A 21870-nucleotide genomic window follows, 5' to 3' on the forward strand; every position below is an offset into this window, starting at 1 on the left:
GTCCAAAGTTATTTTTTTTGTCAACAAAAAAAGACTTAAATTTTTTCCTTCGTAAAAAAATAAGTATTTAATTTAAAATATCGGACAATTCGGATCTATGAATGATTCGGAGTAATTATGTCTGCATGTACAATAATTGTGCACAATTTTTGCTGTAATTGCAATTATTTCTTGGCAAAAAGAAAGGTACACAGTTTTTGTTTCAAATGATTCATATTTGAGTTTATAAAAAAAAATAGACAAAAAAACACTCATGTCCACATTATAATTATAATTTTATTGAGATTAAATTAAACGTTAAAGGTGTTATTTACTTAAAAAAAAAAATATATCGAATACTTTAATCTATATCACCTTTCTTTATTTTGATTGACCATCATTTAAATATTCTAATGGTCATTAAAAAACCAGCTAAAACGAGGTGGCGTTAATGTTTATTAAATTACCCTATACTCTTCCCCTCAACCTATTAACTTCAACCACAGCCATATGCATAACATTTCACGCCCAATGTTAAACAAATTATACATTGTTGCTTTCAAAATAATTATTGAATATAATTAAACCTACGATTAAACTTCATAGGTAAATCATTTTTCGTTTTTGTAAGAGAAGAATTTCCAGGTTAATGGGTATCACACTATTCATTTGGTTAATGCTAAAGATTGACAAGATTGCCAAGTCCGACGACCGACGACGATGTTAAGCTGTTGGTCTGATGTACGTTGACATGGCACAGACCTAGTACCTACACCGATTCAATATGGATCCAATATGGTCCCTAAAGAACAAAAAAAAAGCAACTGGCCGAGTTATTTTGATTGGAATTATTTATTTGTCATATCCATTGGTGGTTGTTTCAAGCATGACACAATTTACACAATGAATCATTTTTAAAGAATGAAACTATAATTTATGTTTTTTCTAGCCACCCACCCTCTTCTTTACTCCCCTTAACACCCCGTTGCTCTAGTTTTTTTAGTTCTTCAAAATGCACTATTATGTGCTGCGATCATTTTGTACAACAACAATGTTTGATAGTAATTATTATTTAATTTGTCTGCATCGAGTTGAAGTTCTTTAAAATTGTTTCCGCAGGTTTTATCGGTTAGTATTCAGTAGTTGATGGTTCCATCAACAAATAGTGCGACATGAAGATTCTCCTATAGAAGAAAAGAAAAAATACTCAAAAAATCGGTTTAGGAAAAGTTCCTATCTACAAAACTTAAATACCCACTATAGTGTTAGTTAGAAAAGTTTATAATGTTGATTGGAGATTTTTGTTTGAAAATATATTTGTGGCCATATTTGTCCTATTTAGCGAACCTTAAGGGTCTTTGTTCATCGTACTATGCTAATAATCCGGCATTATTTCCAATAATAACTCTGCCTCCAGGCGTAACTCTTGCACCGACAGTACCAACTTTTCAACCAACTCCAGCAACTCAGCCAACTGTTCCAACAGTTCGACCAACTCTTCCTACAACTTTGACACCAACCACGATTCCAACAACAATACCAACAACCGCTACAACATTGCCAGCAAATTGTCCAGCTTTTCCAGTAGTTTGTCTCCCAGGAGGAATTCGGCCTAATCCTAATTGTCCCTGCATAGATCCAAGATTTAATAATGCTGTTAAACGGCAAGCTGGACCAGTCGGATCGGAAATGATGGTGTTCTCATCTTTAAATAACCGTCGCAAACGGAAAAGAAGAAGTGTTTTTAAAAATTAATATCATTCGAAATCAACAAAAAAAAAATTGAATATAAATTGAAAAGAAAAAAAAACAAAAATTAAGAAAAAGTTATCTCATTATAGACGTGTTTTATATAGACGAAATGATGTGTGTTTTAATTGTGATTGTAGTTCCTTTTATTCCTGGAATCGTAGTGGAGAGTAAAAGTAAGTGAAGGAGTTAAACTTTTAGCACACATTTTCTTTTTCCAATTTTGTTTTGTTCGAAAAATAAAATATTTTGAGGAGCAGACATTGTTGAACATTTTGACACAAAGAAATTTATTTATGGCCAAAGAATATTTAATAGTTTTCTAAAATAAATAAATTTATGTTTTTTGATGAATGGTGTTTTAAATTTAGAAATTGTAAGGAGAATAACAAAATTGCCTTAGTATAATTTGTGGAGGATACAAAACAATTCTTGGATCCTTCGTCCTTGAATACTTTGCCTTTCAAAGCTTTGTTAATCGTTGTTCTGTTACCTTTTTAACTACAGTTTTTTTGTTTTTCCAACAAGTGATTACTATACACAACAGAATCATTCGTAAATATTAGTACTTTCGTAGAGTAATGGTTAATTTATTTTTGATGAAAATTGTATTTCATTCTAAAGTTTGGACTTTGTTGCGAAAAGCTTAGTTTAGTTTAGTTCAATATTTTAATAATGTTCACAATTTTCTTTGTAAGTTTATCTTAAGTCTTTAAATGGTTTGGCCAAGGGAATCTACCAGACTGAAATTTACATTTTAATTTGTATAATAAAATTACTAAAGAAAAATCTAATATAACGTTTTCAAAAATGAAATTCCACAATTTTGCATACAATTTTGTATACATTTAAAACGTTCATTGATTTTAAATGTTCTTTATCGTAAAGCACTCAAACAAACTCCCCAAAAACTGGTCAGGAATAAAGTTTAGCTGAGAAATTTACCTCTGGATTTAAAGAGTAGGTCTTTTTTTTATAAAAAATGTGGTTAACTTTACAGTAGTAAGCTCTATAATAAAATGATGATTCCGCTTCCTTAGTTAACTGATCGTACATTCTGTTCCCAAATTTCATCAACAAGTCATCAAATTTCGAAATAAGCAAAGAAAGGTTATATTCAGTTGATATTTAAAGAAAGTTGTTTAGCAATCGTTCGCCATTTTATACCTCGCCCCAACGAATGCTCCTCTTAAATTAATAATGTGACTTAGCGCAAGAAAAATTGTGCCTGTTCCTTTTTTTCTTGGTGCAACATATAGTTGGATGTCGTATTTGGCAGCCTTAAGGTGCTTTTGATAAAAAAAAACGGAAAAACTTTTCCACTGAATCGAACATCATGTATCAGTTGCGGTTGCTCGAAAAAATTTGCATTTAGCAATATGTGAAACGTCATTTCTCAAATAACAGCTTTTCCACACGTTACACATTGCATTCTTAGCTTCCGCTACTTTAGCTTGGAGGTGTCTATCGAGATTCAGGTTAGAGGTAATCAATATACCCAGATACTTGTACTTCTTAACTATTTCTACGGCTTTCTCTTGAAAAGTCCATTTTACCACTCTAGAGTATCTCCCATCCACCGCTTCTAAATATCATTATTTTGGACTTTAATTCCAGACTTTTTCAATAGCACTGAAGTCTATTCATCATTCAGGCCAGGAAGACTACATGAGACCAGGAATGGATTTTCCACTAAGCACTCTAACTGAGTTTGTTATATCGTTTATGTATAGGCTGAACAGTAGCGCGACTGAAACGCATCCTTGCTTGGCTCCCATTGAGGTCTGAAACTCATTGGAAAGTTGTTTTCCATCCCAAAATACAATATTGCCGCTGTTTTTTTTCCAAATTTTGTCGTAAAGAAAAATATATATTATTTAATTTCTGACGTCAGCTGAGTTTGACAAATACTAGCGCTAATAACTTGAAACCTTGACAATGATTTATAATTTTGACCAAGTTGATGTTTATGTTTGATTTGAGAACAATTAAAGCCTTGACATAAAACAAAAATTGCATAATATAATCATTATTTTGTGTGTAAATAAATGTATGTAACAAATACACAGTTTTAAAAACGAAAATGTAAATAACAAATCAGAATACAGTAAAATTCAATTAAAAAAAAGAAAACTATTTGGAAAACTTGTATTTCGGAAAATAATGGATGTACAGAGACGCGATTGGGCTTAAAAAGAAGAAAATTGATTGAGCTTAAAAACGTAGGGTGTATTTATGGCGAAGAAACAAGCATATCAGGAATACATGAAAGAAAACTACCAATATTATCAGTTTTGTTAATTTTTCGAAATGTTCGAAATGAACTCAAGAAACACAAAAAATTACGTTAAAGGCTCTTTCTGTCCAGGAAAAGACTTCACTAAGAAATAGTACTGTAGATGCAATTTTTTCAAAAACTAAAATTTATTTTTAGATTTGGATTCTCGGTGTTTGATCAATAATTTAAATTGATATTGGTCACATACAAAAATTAAAACTATTTGTTTTTTGTTTACAATTTGTTTCTTCTTTTCGTCCAATATTTTCACTCCAGGGCTATGGTAAAGTCCTATAGGAAATCTGTTTTTGTTATTGTAATATTAATTCGTCGATTTCTTGTAAGAAACGTATTAAGTATTTAGCTAATTTTGAACAACTGTATTCTAAAATCCGTTACATCTACGAATACAGATACAATTTCAAGCTCAAATTGTAGTTAATTTATTTTCCTTAAAATTGGATCTTGCATTACAAAATTCCCCTTCAGTTAAAATACCAATAAGCGAAAAAATGTTTGTGGTTTTTCTGATTTTTGAACATGTTGCGTTTGGCGCTCATTACTAATTGGGCCAATATCATAAACAAGTATCTAAAAAATTAGAAATACCGAAATTATAACAAGTTATCCTTGTATTCAAATTAAAAAGTAAGTGGACTACAGCGACATTCTACAAGTTCTAGATGATTCGAAGTGATATTTTCATGTACATCATTTTTAAACTGACATAAACTAAAAAATGTAATGATGTTTTGAGTTATAATTATGTATATCGAAGCCCATGCAGAATCAATGCAGATGAAGCGATTTTACCAAACATACCCTTCGAAATTAAATTTAAATATTATTAATTATTTTCTGTATAGATAAACACAAAATCCTTAACATATAGATGCACAGGCTAACATTTAGTGACCCACTTTTTTACATTGTCTATCGTCGATAAATCTTATTAAATCTCCCGCTTTTAACATCTTTGTCAGGTCAAAATTGTGTGGACTCTTTGAATCGTCCTGGAAATTGTATCCCAGTATCTGGATGTCCATATCTTATCGAGGAATTCTACGAACAAGCTCGAAAGTTTCCCGATAGTATTGATTTTCAAAACTTCATTAGTCAGAGTCTTTGCGGTTTTGATGGTTTTCGTTTTTCGGTAAGAATTTCTTCTATTTTTTAAATTTTAGAAAAACAAAGAGAAGTAGTTAGGCTCTGTATTTCTTTTAAAATAAAATTCAACCAGACGCAACAGATTTATCATCTTTTAATCTGACGCAAGCTCACATTAACTTGTGTTCAATGAACCTAGCTGAAAAATGCATATTTTAACTCAATTATTGTTTATTTAGATTTGCTGTACAATAAGATCCAACAATAATGTTCAACAACAACAACAGCTACAACAACAACAGGCTCCACAGCAAGATCCATGGTATGGTCAACAATCGTCTACTTTATTTCAATTTTCTCCTTTAGGCAATCAAATTGACTCCCCTTCATCGCCTGCACCAATTCAAAATTCTGTACCAATTACGCAGCCATCGATACCTCAGATGACGACGCAAAATATGGAACCCATAATTATTGCACCGGTTCCTGGACAACCATCAGTAACTATTGCCCCACAAAATGATCTTATTGTGATAAATCCAATTCCTGGTGATCAGTCATCACCTTTTAATCCTAAACCTTCGCCATCGGCGGCGACTAAGTCAATGAACCCTCCAGCCTCTGGAGAGTGTGGGGTATCGAATAAGTTCACCAATCGAGTAGTTGGAGGATTAGAGGCTAGAAAAGGTAGGTTTATCTTTATTCACTTTCTATACCGTACACATTTAACAATTTTTATTTTAGGAGCCTATCCATGGATGGCGGCACTTGGATACATTGAAGCCACACATCCAACTGTTTTGAAGTTTCTTTGTTCTGGAAGCTTGGTGTCAAAAACGTACGTTATAACTGCTGCCCACTGTTTAAATCCGTCGTCGTTGGTTTTAGTCCGACTTGGTGCACATGATCTAACCAAAACGGAAGCTAGTGCTGTCGATGTGCGAATCAAACGACAAATAGCCCATGAACAGTACAACCTCAAATCGATCTCAAATGATATTGCATTGCTCCAATTAAACGCTCCAGTGTCATTTACAGGTTCATTATAAAAGCTTATTTAACATAATATGTACATAATTAAGAATTTATTAATGAATTTTCTATAAATGTGAATGCGTAGAATTCATAAGCCCCATTTGTCTGCCGGAGGACATTAAATTCATGCAACAAGATTTCGTTGGAAATAATCCATTCGTTGCTGGATGGGGTACAGTTAAATTTCAAGGTGCTCCATCGAATGTTTTACGTGAGGCACAAGTTCCGATAATTGAAACTGAGACCTGTTTGGCTAATTATTCGACAAAATTTAAGCCTGTTGCAGTGACTAATACAGTAAGTCGTAAATTTTAAAGGTACGAGTTTCATGTCCTTGAACTAATTTCTTGTTTTCATCTTCAGCTCATTTGTGCAGGGAATTATATAACCGATGCTTGTCAGGGGGATTCCGGAGGACCACTCATGATGCCTCAAGTAAGTTTGTGAAAGATGTGACTCATGTTCCCAAAATTAATAAAAAATTTGGTGGTTTTCTTTTCTGTTTATCAACAAAGGCAAGTGAGAGAAAATTTCACTATTATGTTATTGGCCTTGTTTCGTATGGATACGAATGTGCTCGAGCTGGTTTTCCGGGAGTTTACACTCGTGTTGCTTCTTACATGCAATGGATTAAAAATAATATGACATGAAATTAAATAATCAAAACTAATTTAATTATTTACATCAATTTTAATAAATTTTGTTTTAAAATTAATTAAATTAATTATAATGTAATAAATAAGCACATAATTAAAACAGAATGTTTATTATTCTATCAATTTAGCTTTAAATGTAAAGTTTTAATTATAGCAAAATAGATATAAAATTTTTAAGGTAAATTCACTAAATAATCAGATGAAAATAACCATAATACGAACATTGCGAATTACAGATCCTTGTTCAGTGTTGGTTACGAGTGGGCAACTTAAATTTGAAACAATAAGAAGGTAAATAAGAATTTGTTTTCCTAATTCTACCTTTCATCTTAAAAAATCTCACAGAATATGTCAATGACACTTTGAAGAAGGAAACGTTATTTGATGGAATATATTACTCAGTTTAAAAAACTTTCAAGGTTTTACAAAAATAAAATTTGAAATAGCCCGCTCTGGGGAAGCATTTCTAATTGTTAAAGTTCGGTACAAAAATTCAAGCCGGTACAACAGCAGTAATGTCGCATCTTCGCTGATGTGGTCATTGAAATGCATTAAAATGATTCTGATTTTCATCATTTTCACTACGGAGTCTTCATTAATAAGAAAGAAATGAAAAAAGTGAGTCCTGCGATATAGCCGTACCCATTGCATTGATTGAGTTCAAGCTTGGTAATTTGTATTATTAGAAAGTTATTGATTTGGACTACGACGCTTCTTTTAATGAAAAATGAGCAACGCAACATTAGCAAATTTTTAAGAAAAGTTTCTTTACAGTTTCGTTTTTAAATATTGTGAAATACCAAAATGTGTTTCTATTGTGTGTGGGTACATAATTTATATTTAAAAATCATTAGAAAAGTAGTAATTGTTAAAAACATATTTGCTATTTAAAGTATTAGTTTAGTTCCCGTCAAAAATTACTTGTATTCATGAAAAATTTCAAAATGACTGACTGTAAAATTCACAGAAATTTCAAAGAAATAATTGAGAATTTAGCTGAGATTGTTTGTACCAATTTAAATGTTTTTGAGTGCTCTAAGATCACTTGCCTTTTAAATTTTCGTGTTGTTTTGAAAGAAAATGTCAAACTTTCAAATGTCAAATGCTGACACATAAACACAACACATTTTAATTTTTTTTAAATATTTACTCTGACTTATAAATTTTTGAAACTGATATTTGTTGGAATTCACTGTTTTCAAGTATTTAAACAATTCGTTAAAAAAACCACACTGCACTTCTTTTCAATAAAAAATAAATAAAATTTCGAATAAATAATTACACAAATATTACATTTCATAGAATTTTTATAAGCAATGTTTCTTTTGAATACAAAATTTTAGGTAAAATAAGAAAAACTGATAAGTGGTGTCACTCATTGAGCTGTTGCAGGAGGCAATCTTAGGAATATATAATTCAAATGTGGAAATTGAAAATGTATTTATCTTGTACTTAATAAGAATAAATAATTTGTTGATCTATGAAAAGTACTTACAACCTGGTCTTCTGTAGATGAGAAAATCATTTTATTATATCTACAATGATGTTCTTCTATATAAACAACAAGTTTCGAGTTGTAAGATCTGTGTTACAAGCTGATATACACCTGTGGTGTTTTAGATATAAGTGTGTTTTAAATCGATTTATGTACATCATCTTTTCAAGCAGTAGGTATTTGTCATACAATCGTTTAAAAAAAAAGTTCGATATCCTCTCTAGGTGTATTAACAACTATTTAAAAAAAAAAATATAGTACAAAATCAATTAATTAATCCGTAGCCAATAATTTCGCAAACGATAGCAAACGTGATGCTATTGATTTTTGTTGTTGCTTTTTTCAAGATAATTCATAAAACATGATAGATTAATATGCGCAGCCTGATTTGATTGAAAGACAAGACTGTGTGATCAACGACACCGTCATGAAAAAAGATTCAAAATTTATTTATAGATAGATAAGTATTTATTTTATTCATAAAAGTTATCAAAATAGATTATATGTAAAGGTCCAATTAAAATATTGGTTCTACTATACCTACCTCCAATAATGACATCGACAACATCAAAAACAACAACTAGCAAAACTCTCAACTCGTCGAAGATTCAGAAGACTCTATAATCAAACCAATCAAACTTATTTGAGCAGTCTTAACAGATACGTTTGCCCGAGCGGGTTACCAAATAAGAATTATTTATTTAGATACATACATTAACTATAATATTGTATTGAATTAACCTGACGGCTTCCTTTAAAAAAAAGTTGATCTTCAAATAAGTACAAGACCAATTGAAGTGATTTTTTCTGTTTTAATTTTTAAAGTGTCTCAAATGTGTGACATAAAGTGTTATAATTAAATGTTAAAAGTCTAGAAGAAAGATTGTTAAAAAATTCCGAAAATTGAAAAATCAGTGTTTGAAAAAATGAATCTTCAAATATATTTAATTGGATTAGCGTTCATTGTTGAGCCAGGATTAGCACAGCGAGGTGTTCGTCAAGGTGAGTGCTTAAAGTTTAAAGAAGACAAAAATAGGAGTAAAATACTTTTAGAGACAAATTAAAATACAAAAAAAAACAATCGGTTGCCTTTAAAATAAAGTTCAAGTAATTATTGTTGTTGAATTCAATCATTTAATGCAACTGGTGCGAGCTCTGCTTAATTAACGTTTAGGTCAAAATACTTATGGTATTTTATTTGGTTAATTATTAATAGCAGTACATATTTAAATTCATATTTTATAATAATCACATAATGAAGGGGATATTTGGCATAGGTTTTTTTTTTAAAGATTTGTATATTAATTTGATAATAACAATTAAGTGGTAAAATATTCATACATTTTGCAGTTAGTACGGCCAATCATTTGTTAATTTGCTTACGCTTTTTTTTGTACACGTTTTATAACCATTTTTCATGTTTGAATATTGATAATCGAAATATTAATTGATTTGAAATATGATAATAGATTATTATCTTTATTTTTAGTATGAAATTCTGGTTTTGTTGTTTTATTATTTTAAAATCTCAAGGAATCGAACGAGTTTTTGTTAATAAAAAAAAGAAACTTGTTGAAAGAAATTATCATTAGGTTAGTTTTTGCTTAATCTTTTATTGTTTGTTTAAGGTTTTTCAAAATAAAAAAATGATTAATATACAGTAGTGGTCAACTTCAACCATTAGCATTATTTTTTTAGAAGAACAATTTATTAACTTTGCAAAAGTAAAACCTATTTTGTAGAAATTAAAAAAAATGTATTCTACTTGGGACCTAAGTTTTAACTTTTATCATTTTATGCAAGTATTTAAGTTTTTTTTTTAATTATTGGATACGTGTTGTTTTTATGGTAAAACTTAAATTTTTGTAAAAAAAAATCAACTGTATTTTTCTCAAACATTTTACCTATTGCTAATGGAAGTATTTTGTATTAATTGAAAAAAAAATTTGAAGTTAATATCTTTCTTTGTCTCAAGGATATTTGAGTCGAACTTTAATGTTTACTAATTTTTAATAGGTTTTACGTAAAATTGATTTTCTACAAATTTTACCAAATGTCAAAAAAAGTGTTTCTAGAGAGTTTAAATGTTGGCTTATTAACTTCACATAGGAAGTTATTGTAGTCGGTATGATTTGTCGTATTGAAAATGTTGACATTTCCCGGCGTTGCAAGATCCCTAGAGTCGAAATAAAAGATTTTTTGAGAGATGTCTGAGAACCAATAACGTTAGCGACTTGAATTAAATTGTATATTATGTATTGTAACGTGGAAACAAATCCAATTAATTAATTTAATATAATTGTCGTATCGAATATTTTACGAATACAAAATGATTTTATTTCCAAAATAATTTTATGCAACGAAAAATAACGTTGTTGACATCTGGTAAAATTTAAAAAAATCAAATTGACAGTTTTTCTTTACAAAAAATAAATACCTAAAAAGAACATTACTAAAAGTTTGTAAAAATTTATTTTCGACTCTGTTATATCTTTTCGAAAATTTGAGAAGCTTCAAATTAATTTCATCTTAAAAAAATCGAATTGACACTTTTTTTACAAGAAATAAAAACCTAAAAACAAAACAATACTAAAAGTTGGTAAAAATTTACTTTCGACTCAAAAATCTTTTCAAAAATGAAAAATATTGGCTTAAAACTAATTTAACCTGACAGAAAACATTGTTTTCTACATTCAGTAAATTTTTTGTTATAAAAATGCAACAGTCAGTTTTTTCATAAACAAATTAAAATCTACAAAAAATAGTATGCAAAATTGGTAAACATTGATTTTTGGTTCTCGATATCTCGTGAATAAGAAGGTATTGATTTTAAATTAATTTCATTCATCCAATTTGTATTTGTTTACATACAAAATAAAAACGTTTAAGAAATGGTACTAAAATTGTTCTTCGACTAAAAATCTCGTAATAGAAATAAATTTTGAAATCAAACTATTTCATCATATCATTTATTATACCTAATTCAACTGACAAGAAAACAAGAAAACCTACAAACCTCTTAAGCAAGACAAATCAGCATTCGGGATGGGAATTTATCAGTGTGGGTCACATCCCCCCCTCTTTTTTAATCAAAGTTTTGAAAATAAAACTAATGAAATGTAATTTCTTTCAAATACGTCCACTACTGTCTACAGGCCACGTGCAGACAAAATAATTTTTAATGTATTTTTTGATCCTAGCTAAATGGTTCGCTATTCAGAAATACTTGTATTTCATCCACGTGAATTGTATTTACATTTCTGAGAGAAAACATTTAAATGATAAAAATTGCAATTTGTCCTTGAATGCAAAACTGTTATGACCTGCACTTATTTTTTGCTAAGAAGTTGATAAATAAATAATATTTTGATTTTATTAAATTTTTCACACCAAGAATCTTTACATAAATAAATAACAATATAAATTTCTTACTTTTGATATTCATTGTACATCATAGTTTTTCTAATTTTTAAATAAATAGCGATGAATTCTGATTTTATGTCTTTTTCGTAAAAATTGTATTTCTTTCATGTTGAACTACAATTGTTAATATTTTTATATTTATCTTTTTAATATGAAAAAATAGTAAACTAAACATAATTGGAATATATTTGAAGTTCGGAGCTGAACTCTTTTGTTTAAAGTAAATCATTATGTTCAAATTAAAAATATTAACGCAAGAATTCAATATAGCGTGATGTACTCAATATTTCATAATTTTAAACATGATGCTCAGTTGCCATAACAATTTGCCGGTTCATAACTAATATTTGAGTCATCTTAATTTGTTCGTGCTATCGACTTACAAAGCAATCGTCTTTATAAGCATCAATTGAGTGTATGAATTATAAGACCTATCAAAATCATTTTTAAGTTCCCATTGCAACTCATTTTAATAGTTGCAATATGTTGAATTAAAAATGTGTTCAGTATGAAAACGCGTCAAATAAATGTAGCTTCAAGTATTTTTACAAAAATTCAGACAGTGCAGTTTTTTGGTTATGGCAATTAAAAGAAAAACAAATATTAATTCATCTTCAATTGCATTTTTTCTTCACATAAAGAAATAATTGGTATGCATTTCAAAAGAAAAATTGATAGACAGATGTTTTATAATTAAAAAAATTGAAAAATTATTGTTCAACTGGAATATTGTTATGTAATTTTTTTAAGTTTAAATTCGGATGTTATCTTTGTATGATCTTAGCATGTATTGTTAATGTAGATACTGAAGTTAACCTTTTAAATTGAAATTCGGAAAATCATTTAGTACGGGTACAAATTTAGAATCTTTAAAAATTATGGACACACTAAAAAACACCCTTATACAGAATTGATATACTAACTAAGTATGAATAGGTACATGAGACATATGCCTGGATAGGAAAAAGATGTAAAACCTACATCGCCCGTACTTTTTAGCATGACATTAGTGTACTTACAAATTTAGTTTCTAGCAATTTAATTCAGAAACTCTCTGTTTCACTTTTGTCCCACAAACACAGATACTACAAAAGCCTTTTCGGTAAGTGCCGTAGATGATTATCAGGTAGATAAAGCAACTTTATCCATTGTATCTTAATGCACCGGGTTTGACAATATTCATCCTGTTTTTATTAGAATAATCCTCCCCTTCCTACTTTCCCACATAACGCACATATTCAACACATTATAATGACATCTACATATCCCATCCTATGGAAGACATCGAAAATTATCCCTATCCTAAAACAAGGAAAGAAGAAGGAATATAGAACGATAACAATCGTATCTTTTCTATATAAAAATCTTAAAAATCTGTTAAGTAACCAGATAAAATATTATATTAAAGACAAGCAATTATTGAATCCTTTTCAATCTGGATTTCGGTCTGGACATTGTTGTGTTTCAGCTTTACTCAACGTATCTGATGATATAAGACATGGTTTAGACAATAAATTTACAACTGTGATAACCTTACTTGACTTTTCAAAGGCATTTGACTGTGTTAACCATAATCTTCTCTGTGATAATTTGACGAACCTATTTAGCTTCCTGACACAACTAAAAACTTATTTACTTATATTTGACCAATCCTGTGCAAGCCGTGTCTTGTAATGGTAGAATGTCCTCGTTCCTCCCTGTTAATAATGGTGTTCCCCAAGGATCAATCCTTGGACCTTCACTGTTTTCATTGTTCATTAATGATCTGATCTCTGTTATGTCTTACTTTGAGTTTCATATCTATGCAGATGATGTCCAAATATATATTAGTTTTCCTGAGATGATGCTTAAGGATGCAATATCTAAAATTAACATTGATTTACATGCAATAAATGATTGGTCAAAACGGAACGGACTTAAACTCAATCCTGATAAAATGAATGCTCTTCCAATTTTAATAAACAAACCAAACCCAGATAATTTCCCTCCCAATAGAATAGAAAACAGAAAGTTTCAAGCAATTTGTTTTGAATATTTCTCAAACTTGAACTAAACATATTTTTAAATTGATCATTTTCAATTGTATTTTCCCTGCGTCTTGATTCAGATAACTTTTAATTAACATGTTTAATTTTTTCTTTGTTTTGAAAACTTTAATTCTTAATTTTAGTCCATTTTTAATTATTTTTTTGTTTATTTTGTTTTGACACGTTTGTAAATACTTCTTTTGTTAATTGTATCTTAAATCAATGTTTTATATCCTGTACTATTTATAAGTTTAACTATGTACAGCTGACATACAAATAAATAAACAGCAATACTTTTTAAAGGATTAAGTTGTCCTTAAATCGAATCTTGCTTGATGATTATTTTATCACAATCGGTAAAAAATATGAATCTTTGAAAAAAGTTTAAGGAAACCTAAAACGATATATTTGAAGGTTAAGGGAAAAAATATAACATCAACAAAAACAAAAATTACTTTTAAACCGTTTTGACTTTTGTTGTCTTACTGTTTGAACTATTTTAGCACAAATGGTTTAGCGTTTCATTAAAGACAGGCGAAATCTAAAGCGGTCCCTAGACTATCAATATTATTGTGCAATTTTTGATATTGTACAATATTATTGAGAGTCTAGGGCTCATATTGAAGGGTTGTGCAATATATTGTACGAAATCAAAATCCTTTTGATATTTATTGTGCAACCAAATTTATTGTATAGTCTGTGGATGTGTTTGCGCAATATTTTGTCATTTGTTTTGAATTTTCGTAGTGAAAACATCTCCCTGAATTAAATGTCAGTGACGATTAAGCCAATCGATTGCGGGGATATTGCGCTTGTAAATTTTAAGTCTTCGAAAGTATTTCCGGTAGCAAGGAATCGTAGTGTAATTGACAAACGCTGGGAAGGGGGAATAGCATCTCGCAATTTGGTATTTTTCTTTATAATTATAGGCGTAATCATTTCATGCAGTTCATTATAAAATCCATCGTCCATCCTCAGGAAATTTCTAAAATCATTGGGTTCGCTCAAAGCCAGCTCATTTAATAAATTTTGATGAGTTTTTTGTACCAGTCCTTCATCCATCTGCGTTTGTTTTTTCTTTTTTTTTAATGAAATAGCAAGAGCAATTGCCACACAACAATAATCCGTATCATCGAGCATGATGTTGAAGCACAAATAAAAAACTCTCAAATGATTTATTGTGCGAAATATTGTTTAGTGTGGGGTACCAGTCAATAATATTGTGCAATATATTGTTCAATAATATTGATAGTCTAGGGACCGCTTAACAACTATAAACATTTAAACCGAACATTAGACACAGGGATTTTGAAATTGGGAAGCCATTACATATTTTATTGAAAAAAGGTACTTCATAAGTTAAAATTTCCTTAAAAAGTATTACACAATGTGATTTTTTTTAAAATCATTTTTTGAGTAAGACAAAGACAAAACAATTTGGAAAAGTCCTGTCGACTTGCGCTCGTGCGGATGACGTATGGGTATTGTTATAAAGTACTATTATAATAGTCGCAGTTATTTTCAACACACAAGTGTTATAAGGTTGTACTGTTACTCTAACACTCATAACTGTTATAATATTTCATTCAAACATCTGCGAGGTTTGTGTATGAATTTGTATCTATTACAATACTTTGTGCATTTTATTTTGCATAAAGATTCACTGGAATTTTGTGCTTCTATCCACAAAGAAGTATCTAATTTATATCTGGTTAGATTGGCGGTCGTGTATCTCACACTAAAGGGGTTGATCACGTTCCTTAATTGTGGTATATGATATATAGTGGTGTATGTCCATTAAATTCATACAACTATATATGTCCATTAAATTCAGCAACTGATTTTAATTCAACAAAACAAAAAACACAGCAAAAAAATAAGAGTGATGAGGCACGATGTGATCGCTACTTTTTAAATTCCTAAAAGTAAAACTTACACCTATGCGGTTTTGTTTAAATCTGTCTTGTATCTTTTCTGTAAACATTTTTACTTCATAAAGTAGTTAATATTATTGAAAAATAGTGTAATTTTAAGGGTAGATTATGTCAGCTGGAGAAAATGTGAATTCGCTTAGGTGAGATTAAAGGAGTATTAGTCTCAAGGTGACCATTTCAAAATTTCTTCTTCAAAACCTTAAGAGATGTGTGTGGCTTTAAGGGCTGGAAACAATATTTGCGATATAGTCTTGTAAAATTCGAATAATATTTGCCCCGTCTCAGTACCGTACGGATTTCCCGAAACTAGACAACTTTGATTTAAAAACAATTGTTTAAATATTTGAGAAAAAATATAAACAAAATTTAAACAATTTATTCTGAAGAAATGGTATGGAGTTTTCCGATAAGAGATTTCATGTTGATATTACGATGGTAGAGAATTCGATAAAATGGCTCCGGCAATTCCGTCCTTCTGTCTTAAGCTTAAACCATAAGGTCGATTGATTTTAAACTTGAACATTAAGTAAGAAGATTTCCGCGAGGCGCTTTTTCTTGTAAAACCGAAAAAATCATATATTTTTTGCACGAAAACAATATTTTTCAGGAGAGTTAAAAAATCTTTAAAATACATTAAAAATTTTACCTAACCAGCAGCCCTTAAAAATCTATTTTTTTTTATAAACATTTTCAACAATACAATACTCCAGAAAATGACATATGTAGGTCAATGTTTATCCTTAAGCTATTGTACTTCGATTGCGAATGTACTAAATATTTATCCAAGAAGTGATGCTGAACTATATTTACGAATAGCTTAATTTTGGAAATATTAGTTTTCAGGGAGCTCCTGTGTGTAGAAAACAGTTTATGCAGAGAAATAATTGTTTTTTTTTTGTATTCAATTTTTTTTACCATACTAATTCAATTTATTTTTAATGATTTATAATCTCTCTTGCATATTCTTTTATTATTTTGCTTATTAATAAAATATTGACACACCCTTGGAACAAGGCCACGTCAAATAAGATCAATTTTTAAAAATGTACCTTATTGTACTTTAAAAGAGTGAAATATCACCAATATATTTTGACTTAACTTATTTGTACTCAACCTAAAACAACCAGCATTATTTTGGGTATAAATTTAAATTATATTAAATTTTAAAATTTGAAAGTAATATTAAACAACTTTGGGTTTATTTCAAAATTTGGTAAGTGTAATAGGACCAACTCCTGAATTTGATCTTAATTTTTGAAAGTTTTAATTTTTTACCTAACTTGCCTTTATTTCACCGCACAAGCATTGACTCCGGATATGGAAATTTGTAATTTGACCTTTATAACTTGCCATGTCTTGAGCTTTGTCCTATTTTTTTTAAAACATGCATACATTTATTGCTTAAATAGCTTTTGCTTTGTTTTTATTCATACAAAATCATTTAGGTGTGCTTTGGTGTTAATCAACAAATTTTTTCTGAACCACAACAAACACTCCAAGAAATCCATTTTTCCAACGAAATACACCACAAACAACGTTACCTCCAATTATTATAGCTCCAACTCCACCAAAAATTCAACCACCACAAACACCTGCAACAACATCCGCACCTCAACCGACTGTAACGGAGGGTGTTACAAATCTTGACTCTAAATCCGGTAAAAATTGTACAGGACCAGATCTAAAGGCAGGATTTTGCGCACGTAAGTTTTATTAAAATTTAATTACTAATAAATACAATTAAAAAAAGATGAAGTTCTTTAATACCAAAAAAAACGAACAGAACAACGTCAGCCGGGACAGCTAGTATAATATTTTATTTAAATTTTTTTCCCAAACAGCCCTGGCCCAATGTTCAGAATTGATCGATCGACTTAAAGTAAATCAAAGAAATGAAACATTCGCAAAATTTTTGAGGACATCCAATGAAAAATGTGAGAGTCAATATTCAGTGGTTTGTTGTCCAAGTGGAGTTCAAGTTGCCACTCCTACGGTAACATTTCCAGAGAACGTAGATGAGATTCCACGGAAGCTACCAACAATGGCCGATGGCTGCGGATTTGTCAAAAATGTACATCGAAAAATCGTTGGTGGTGCTGCAAGCAAAGCTGGCGCATGGCCATGGATTGCATTGATTGGCTACGAGGACAATGGACTATCTACATCTCCTTTTAAGTGTGGTGGAGCACTGATTACAAGTCGGCATGTCTTGACTGCAGCACATTGTATTAAAACAGATTTGTGAGTATAAAAATACTTATTTTAAATCTTCTTAATTTTTGGGATTCGATCTTGTGTTGAATGAGAATTGATGAGAATTTGATAAATTTTTGTTGATCTTTCTTTAAGGACCTTTGTACGACTTGGTGAGCACGATCTGAGTAGAGACGATGAGGTTAATCACATTGATATTCCTGTTGTCAAGGTAGGCTCCAGCTCCAAGTAATTTTATTTTATCAAATCGCAATTTTTTTACAAAATTTTCTTCTGTAGACTTTGAGACATCCTCAATATGACAAAAATGATGGCCACAATGACATAGCTCTATTGTATCTTGATCGAAATGTAAAATTTTCAGGTAAAGAGTGTTGACAGATTAAGTGGATTTCAATTGCAAAAATCTTTTATTTTGTTTTGTAGACAAAATTACACCAATTTGTATACCATTTGAGCCACAATTTCGTTCAAAGAATTTAATAGGTTTAAACCCCTTTGTTGCCGGATGGGGTAAGACTCAAGAGGGTGGAACTTCAGCTAAGATTTTGCAAGAACTACAAGTTCCAGTTTATGAAAATTCTGTATGCAAGGACTTATACAAAAAACAAAATACATATTTGTCAGAAAAGCAATTCGATAATGCCATTATATGCGCTGGGGATTTGGGTGGAGGTAAAGATACGTGCCAAGGTGATTCAGGTGGACCACTTATGTTTCCAGAAGTGAGTATCTAAAATGTATTCCATATACGAACATTTTTAAACAATTGTTTTCTATTTGATTTTTATTTTTTAAATAAGTTCTATCAAAGAGTGTTTCGTTTCCATTTGATTGGTATTGTTTCGTATGGTATTGGTTGTGCAAGACCTATGGTCCCTGGAGTATATTCGAGAGTAGCTAATTTTATAGAATGGATAGAAGCTGGGGTTGCTGATACACAGTAGATATTAAGACAAAAAATGTGATTACTATACATAATTTAACTGAGCGAACAAAAATTAAAGAGATTGTTATTTTTTACTTTATTAAAAAAAATTAAATTTGTGGTTTGAGTTTAAAACAATTCCATTTTTTTTTAAAAGTTGTTACTTTTTAGTTTACAAAATCTAAATAGGTTTTCAACATATTTCAACCTAGAGTGTACCCACATAATACATACATACGAAGTTGGTATATAATAAAAGATTCAATCGTAAAATGCTCACAAAATCAGCTAAGTAAAATTCTATCTTCTATTTTACGAACAAAAATTTGTGGCAAAAAAACTTAATAGCTTTCTAAAGGTCTTCTGGAATTGGGGAAGAAATTTTTAGTACGAATGCTAAGCTCAATTTATTACCTTTAATATTAATAAAAACATAACTTCCTTAAAAGATGCTTATTGTTCTAACAGATAGATTATATGAGGACATATGTGCAATAGAGGTATAACTGTGTTGTAAATTGTTTTCAATGCAGAAACAAGTTATTTTAAAACTGTAGCTTTAAAAACAGGAAAAATGGATTTAATTTAATTTTTGCATTTTTTCAAGAATCGACATGGTTATTAATTTTGAATTCATCGTCCCTCAAAATATCGTTAAAACTAGTTTAAACGTCAGATAGGCCACAATTGCACAGATAATCAAATTTTTACACAGGGTACTCAACAGTCACCGTCACAAAAAGAAAAATAGGGGTTCTAAAAGTCGTTTGTAGTCGACACCTTGTAAGGTAATTTAAGAGTTTTTACATCATTGCTATTCTTGAGACCTGTTTGAAAAAAGTTAACAAATTTAACTTTCTTAGATTTTCGAATCAAATATTGAAGTGCATAAATGAATTGTGTGGTAGAAAGACCATATTATAGTTAGATTAGTGTAAGTCTCAAGTAACGTTTTACATCTGTTACTTTTGACATCTGTCACTTTTGGCATCTGTAGCTTTTGACAGTTGTCACATTTGAGCTACTGAGCACAGTGTGATTGACAGTGGTTTGGTAATTTATTTGTTTGATTTCAGAAATTTAAACTGAAATTAAACAAATATATTGCCAAACCACCAAATAAATAAATAAATAAATAAATAAATAAATAAATAAATAGATAAATAAATAAATAAATAGATGAATAAATAAATAAATTAATTAATAAATAAAGAAATTAATAAAATAAATAAATTCTTGAACTTTAAAAAGAAAATATTCTCATATTAAAAAATAAATTATTTGAATTTTAGAATTTCCAAAAGCTCAAATAATATATTAAAATAAGATCATATTCCCCTTTATTGCCATTTCTTATCTCTCAGTTTTTTTCTTTAAGCTAATTTTGCTCACATTTCTTAAAAGGTTTCTTGCAAGGTAATAAATCATTTTTTTTTATTCCAAATTTAATGTTGTCACTCCAGAAACTTTTTGGAAATGACATTTTGGAGGATCGGGGTTGTATTTATAGAAAACTATGAACTTCAAGGCTTACTATAATTTTCATTTTTAAAATAATGGACAGTGGATTCAGCAGAGTGTGTTTAAAACTTTAAGCATATGCCACTTTGCAAATCTGTCGCTTTTGACATGTGTCACTTTTTACATCTGTCACTTTCGATATCTGTCACTTTTGACATCTGTCACTTTTGGCATCTTGTTTTAGATCTTTAATAAATGCACTTTAGAAGCTAAACAATAACATTCTAGGACAGACCAGGGAAGGAAATTTACAGAGAAAATGAATCACAGTTTTACTTTTATGTTGAACTCCGGCATTGAGTTTGTTAGGGATACCTAACCTTGCTGTATCCTCTCCTATCGGCCAGAATCCGATATGTCGGTAATATTGAGAAAATTTTGCCCCTCAAAGCTCCAAGAGGAATATTTTCCTTTTCTCCCAGTATAGAGGATGTTGTGACTGAATTTATAGCCATGTTTTTTTTTTGGTTTGAAATTGATTTAAGTATTTTGCATGCTTTTTTTAAATGCTAGTAATTTTGCTTGACTTAGACATTTAAGGACTCAGAGAAGATTCCCGACCCAACACTCCATTTTTAACCCGTCATGAAAAATAGTGGTATCGAAATCTTTCGTAACTATACCATCCTCCAAATCGAAAATTAAAATCTTTACTGAGGTCTTATCAGTCGCTGGAATTAATCCGTTAGTGTTGTCATGTCATATCAAAAAACAATAAAAGTTAGGAGAAATTGATTTTCGACTAAAATATCTTTTCAGGAATTTGAGATATTGGCTTCAAATTAATTTTATCTTATAAGAAATATTGCTTTCAGCAATCAGTCAAATTTAAAAAAAATTTAATTAATTTTACAAAAAATAAAAACCTAAAAAAGAAACAATACTAAAACTTGGTAAAAATGAACTATCGACTCAAATACCTTTTAAAAATTTAAAAATATTGGCTTCAAACTATTTTTATCTCACAGAAAATATTGGTTTCGATATTCAGTAATCTATTTATAAAAATCCAACAGTCAGTTTTTTTTTTCATACAAAATTCAAATCTACAAAAAACATTACTCAAAATTGGTAAAAATAGGTTTTCGACTAAACATCACGTTAACTAAAATACATTTTGAAATTTCATCATAGGTAAACATTTTAAAATTGTTTAGAAGAATTCAACTGACAACTTTTTTAACAAAACACAAAAACCTACAAACTTTTTAAGCAAATCGGCAGACGGGATGGGAAGTTATCAGTGTGGGTCTTCCCCAGCCTCTTTTTTTGTGTTCGATTGATAAATCAGAGTTGTTAGTTTAGTTCTTCTATTTTCTTTTTGATGTGCTCTTTCCACTTAAGCTTTGCATCCAAAGTCGTTCCAAGGTATTTGGCCGTATTGGCGTAAGGTACAGCTTGATTTAAAGAAGATTTTGTGAAGATTTTGTTTCATTGAGTTTGAAACGCCATTTTTTGGTCCAAGCTCTCACTGTGTCGACGGCATTTTGTAGTTTTACTGCTGCCTTAGAGACACATTTATCG

At 29.9% G+C, this 21870-nt stretch overlaps 3 protein-coding genes across 3 annotated transcripts in view; all 3 read left to right on the top strand.

Annotated features, from left to right (window-relative positions):
• Positions 1 to 1028: 1028 nt before the first annotated feature.
• On the top strand, positions 1029 to 1734 carry LOC129945222 (G8 domain-containing protein DDB_G0286311-like). The gene has a single exon (XM_056054881.1). It carries the CDS (start codon positions 1264 to 1266, stop codon positions 1732 to 1734), a length of 471 nt encoding a protein of 156 aa, XP_055910856.1. The 5' UTR covers positions 1029 to 1263.
• Positions 1735 to 1805: 71 nt separating this feature from the next.
• LOC129944521 (venom serine protease Bi-VSP-like) lies at positions 1806 to 6909 on the top strand. Its single transcript, XM_056054007.1, has 7 exons — positions 1806 to 1904; positions 4990 to 5159; positions 5353 to 5800; positions 5858 to 6151; positions 6234 to 6445; positions 6512 to 6583; positions 6664 to 6909. Exons 1-7 carry the CDS (start codon positions 1841 to 1843, stop codon positions 6796 to 6798), a joined length of 1395 nt encoding a protein of 464 aa, XP_055909982.1. The 5' UTR covers positions 1806 to 1840; the 3' UTR covers positions 6799 to 6909.
• Positions 6910 to 8962: 2053 nt separating this feature from the next.
• Positions 8963 to 21870, top strand: part of LOC129945223 (uncharacterized) — a 42767-nt gene continuing 29859 nt past the window's right edge. The window contains exons 1-7 of the mRNA XM_056054882.1: positions 8963 to 9301; positions 17240 to 17386; positions 17525 to 17924; positions 18033 to 18108; positions 18177 to 18261; positions 18324 to 18622; positions 18701 to 18840. Coding sequence (XP_055910857.1) covers positions 9226 to 9301; positions 17240 to 17386; positions 17525 to 17924; positions 18033 to 18108; positions 18177 to 18261; positions 18324 to 18622; positions 18701 to 18840 — 1223 coding nt within the window. The 5' untranslated portion in view covers positions 8963 to 9225. The remainder of the gene's footprint in view (positions 9302 to 17239; positions 17387 to 17524; positions 17925 to 18032; positions 18109 to 18176; positions 18262 to 18323; positions 18623 to 18700; positions 18841 to 21870) is intronic.

Source organism: Eupeodes corollae, chromosome 2, assembly GCF_945859685.1.
Source record: "Eupeodes corollae chromosome 2, idEupCoro1.1, whole genome shotgun sequence".
Taxonomy (NCBI): Eukaryota; Metazoa; Arthropoda; class Insecta; order Diptera; family Syrphidae; genus Eupeodes; species Eupeodes corollae.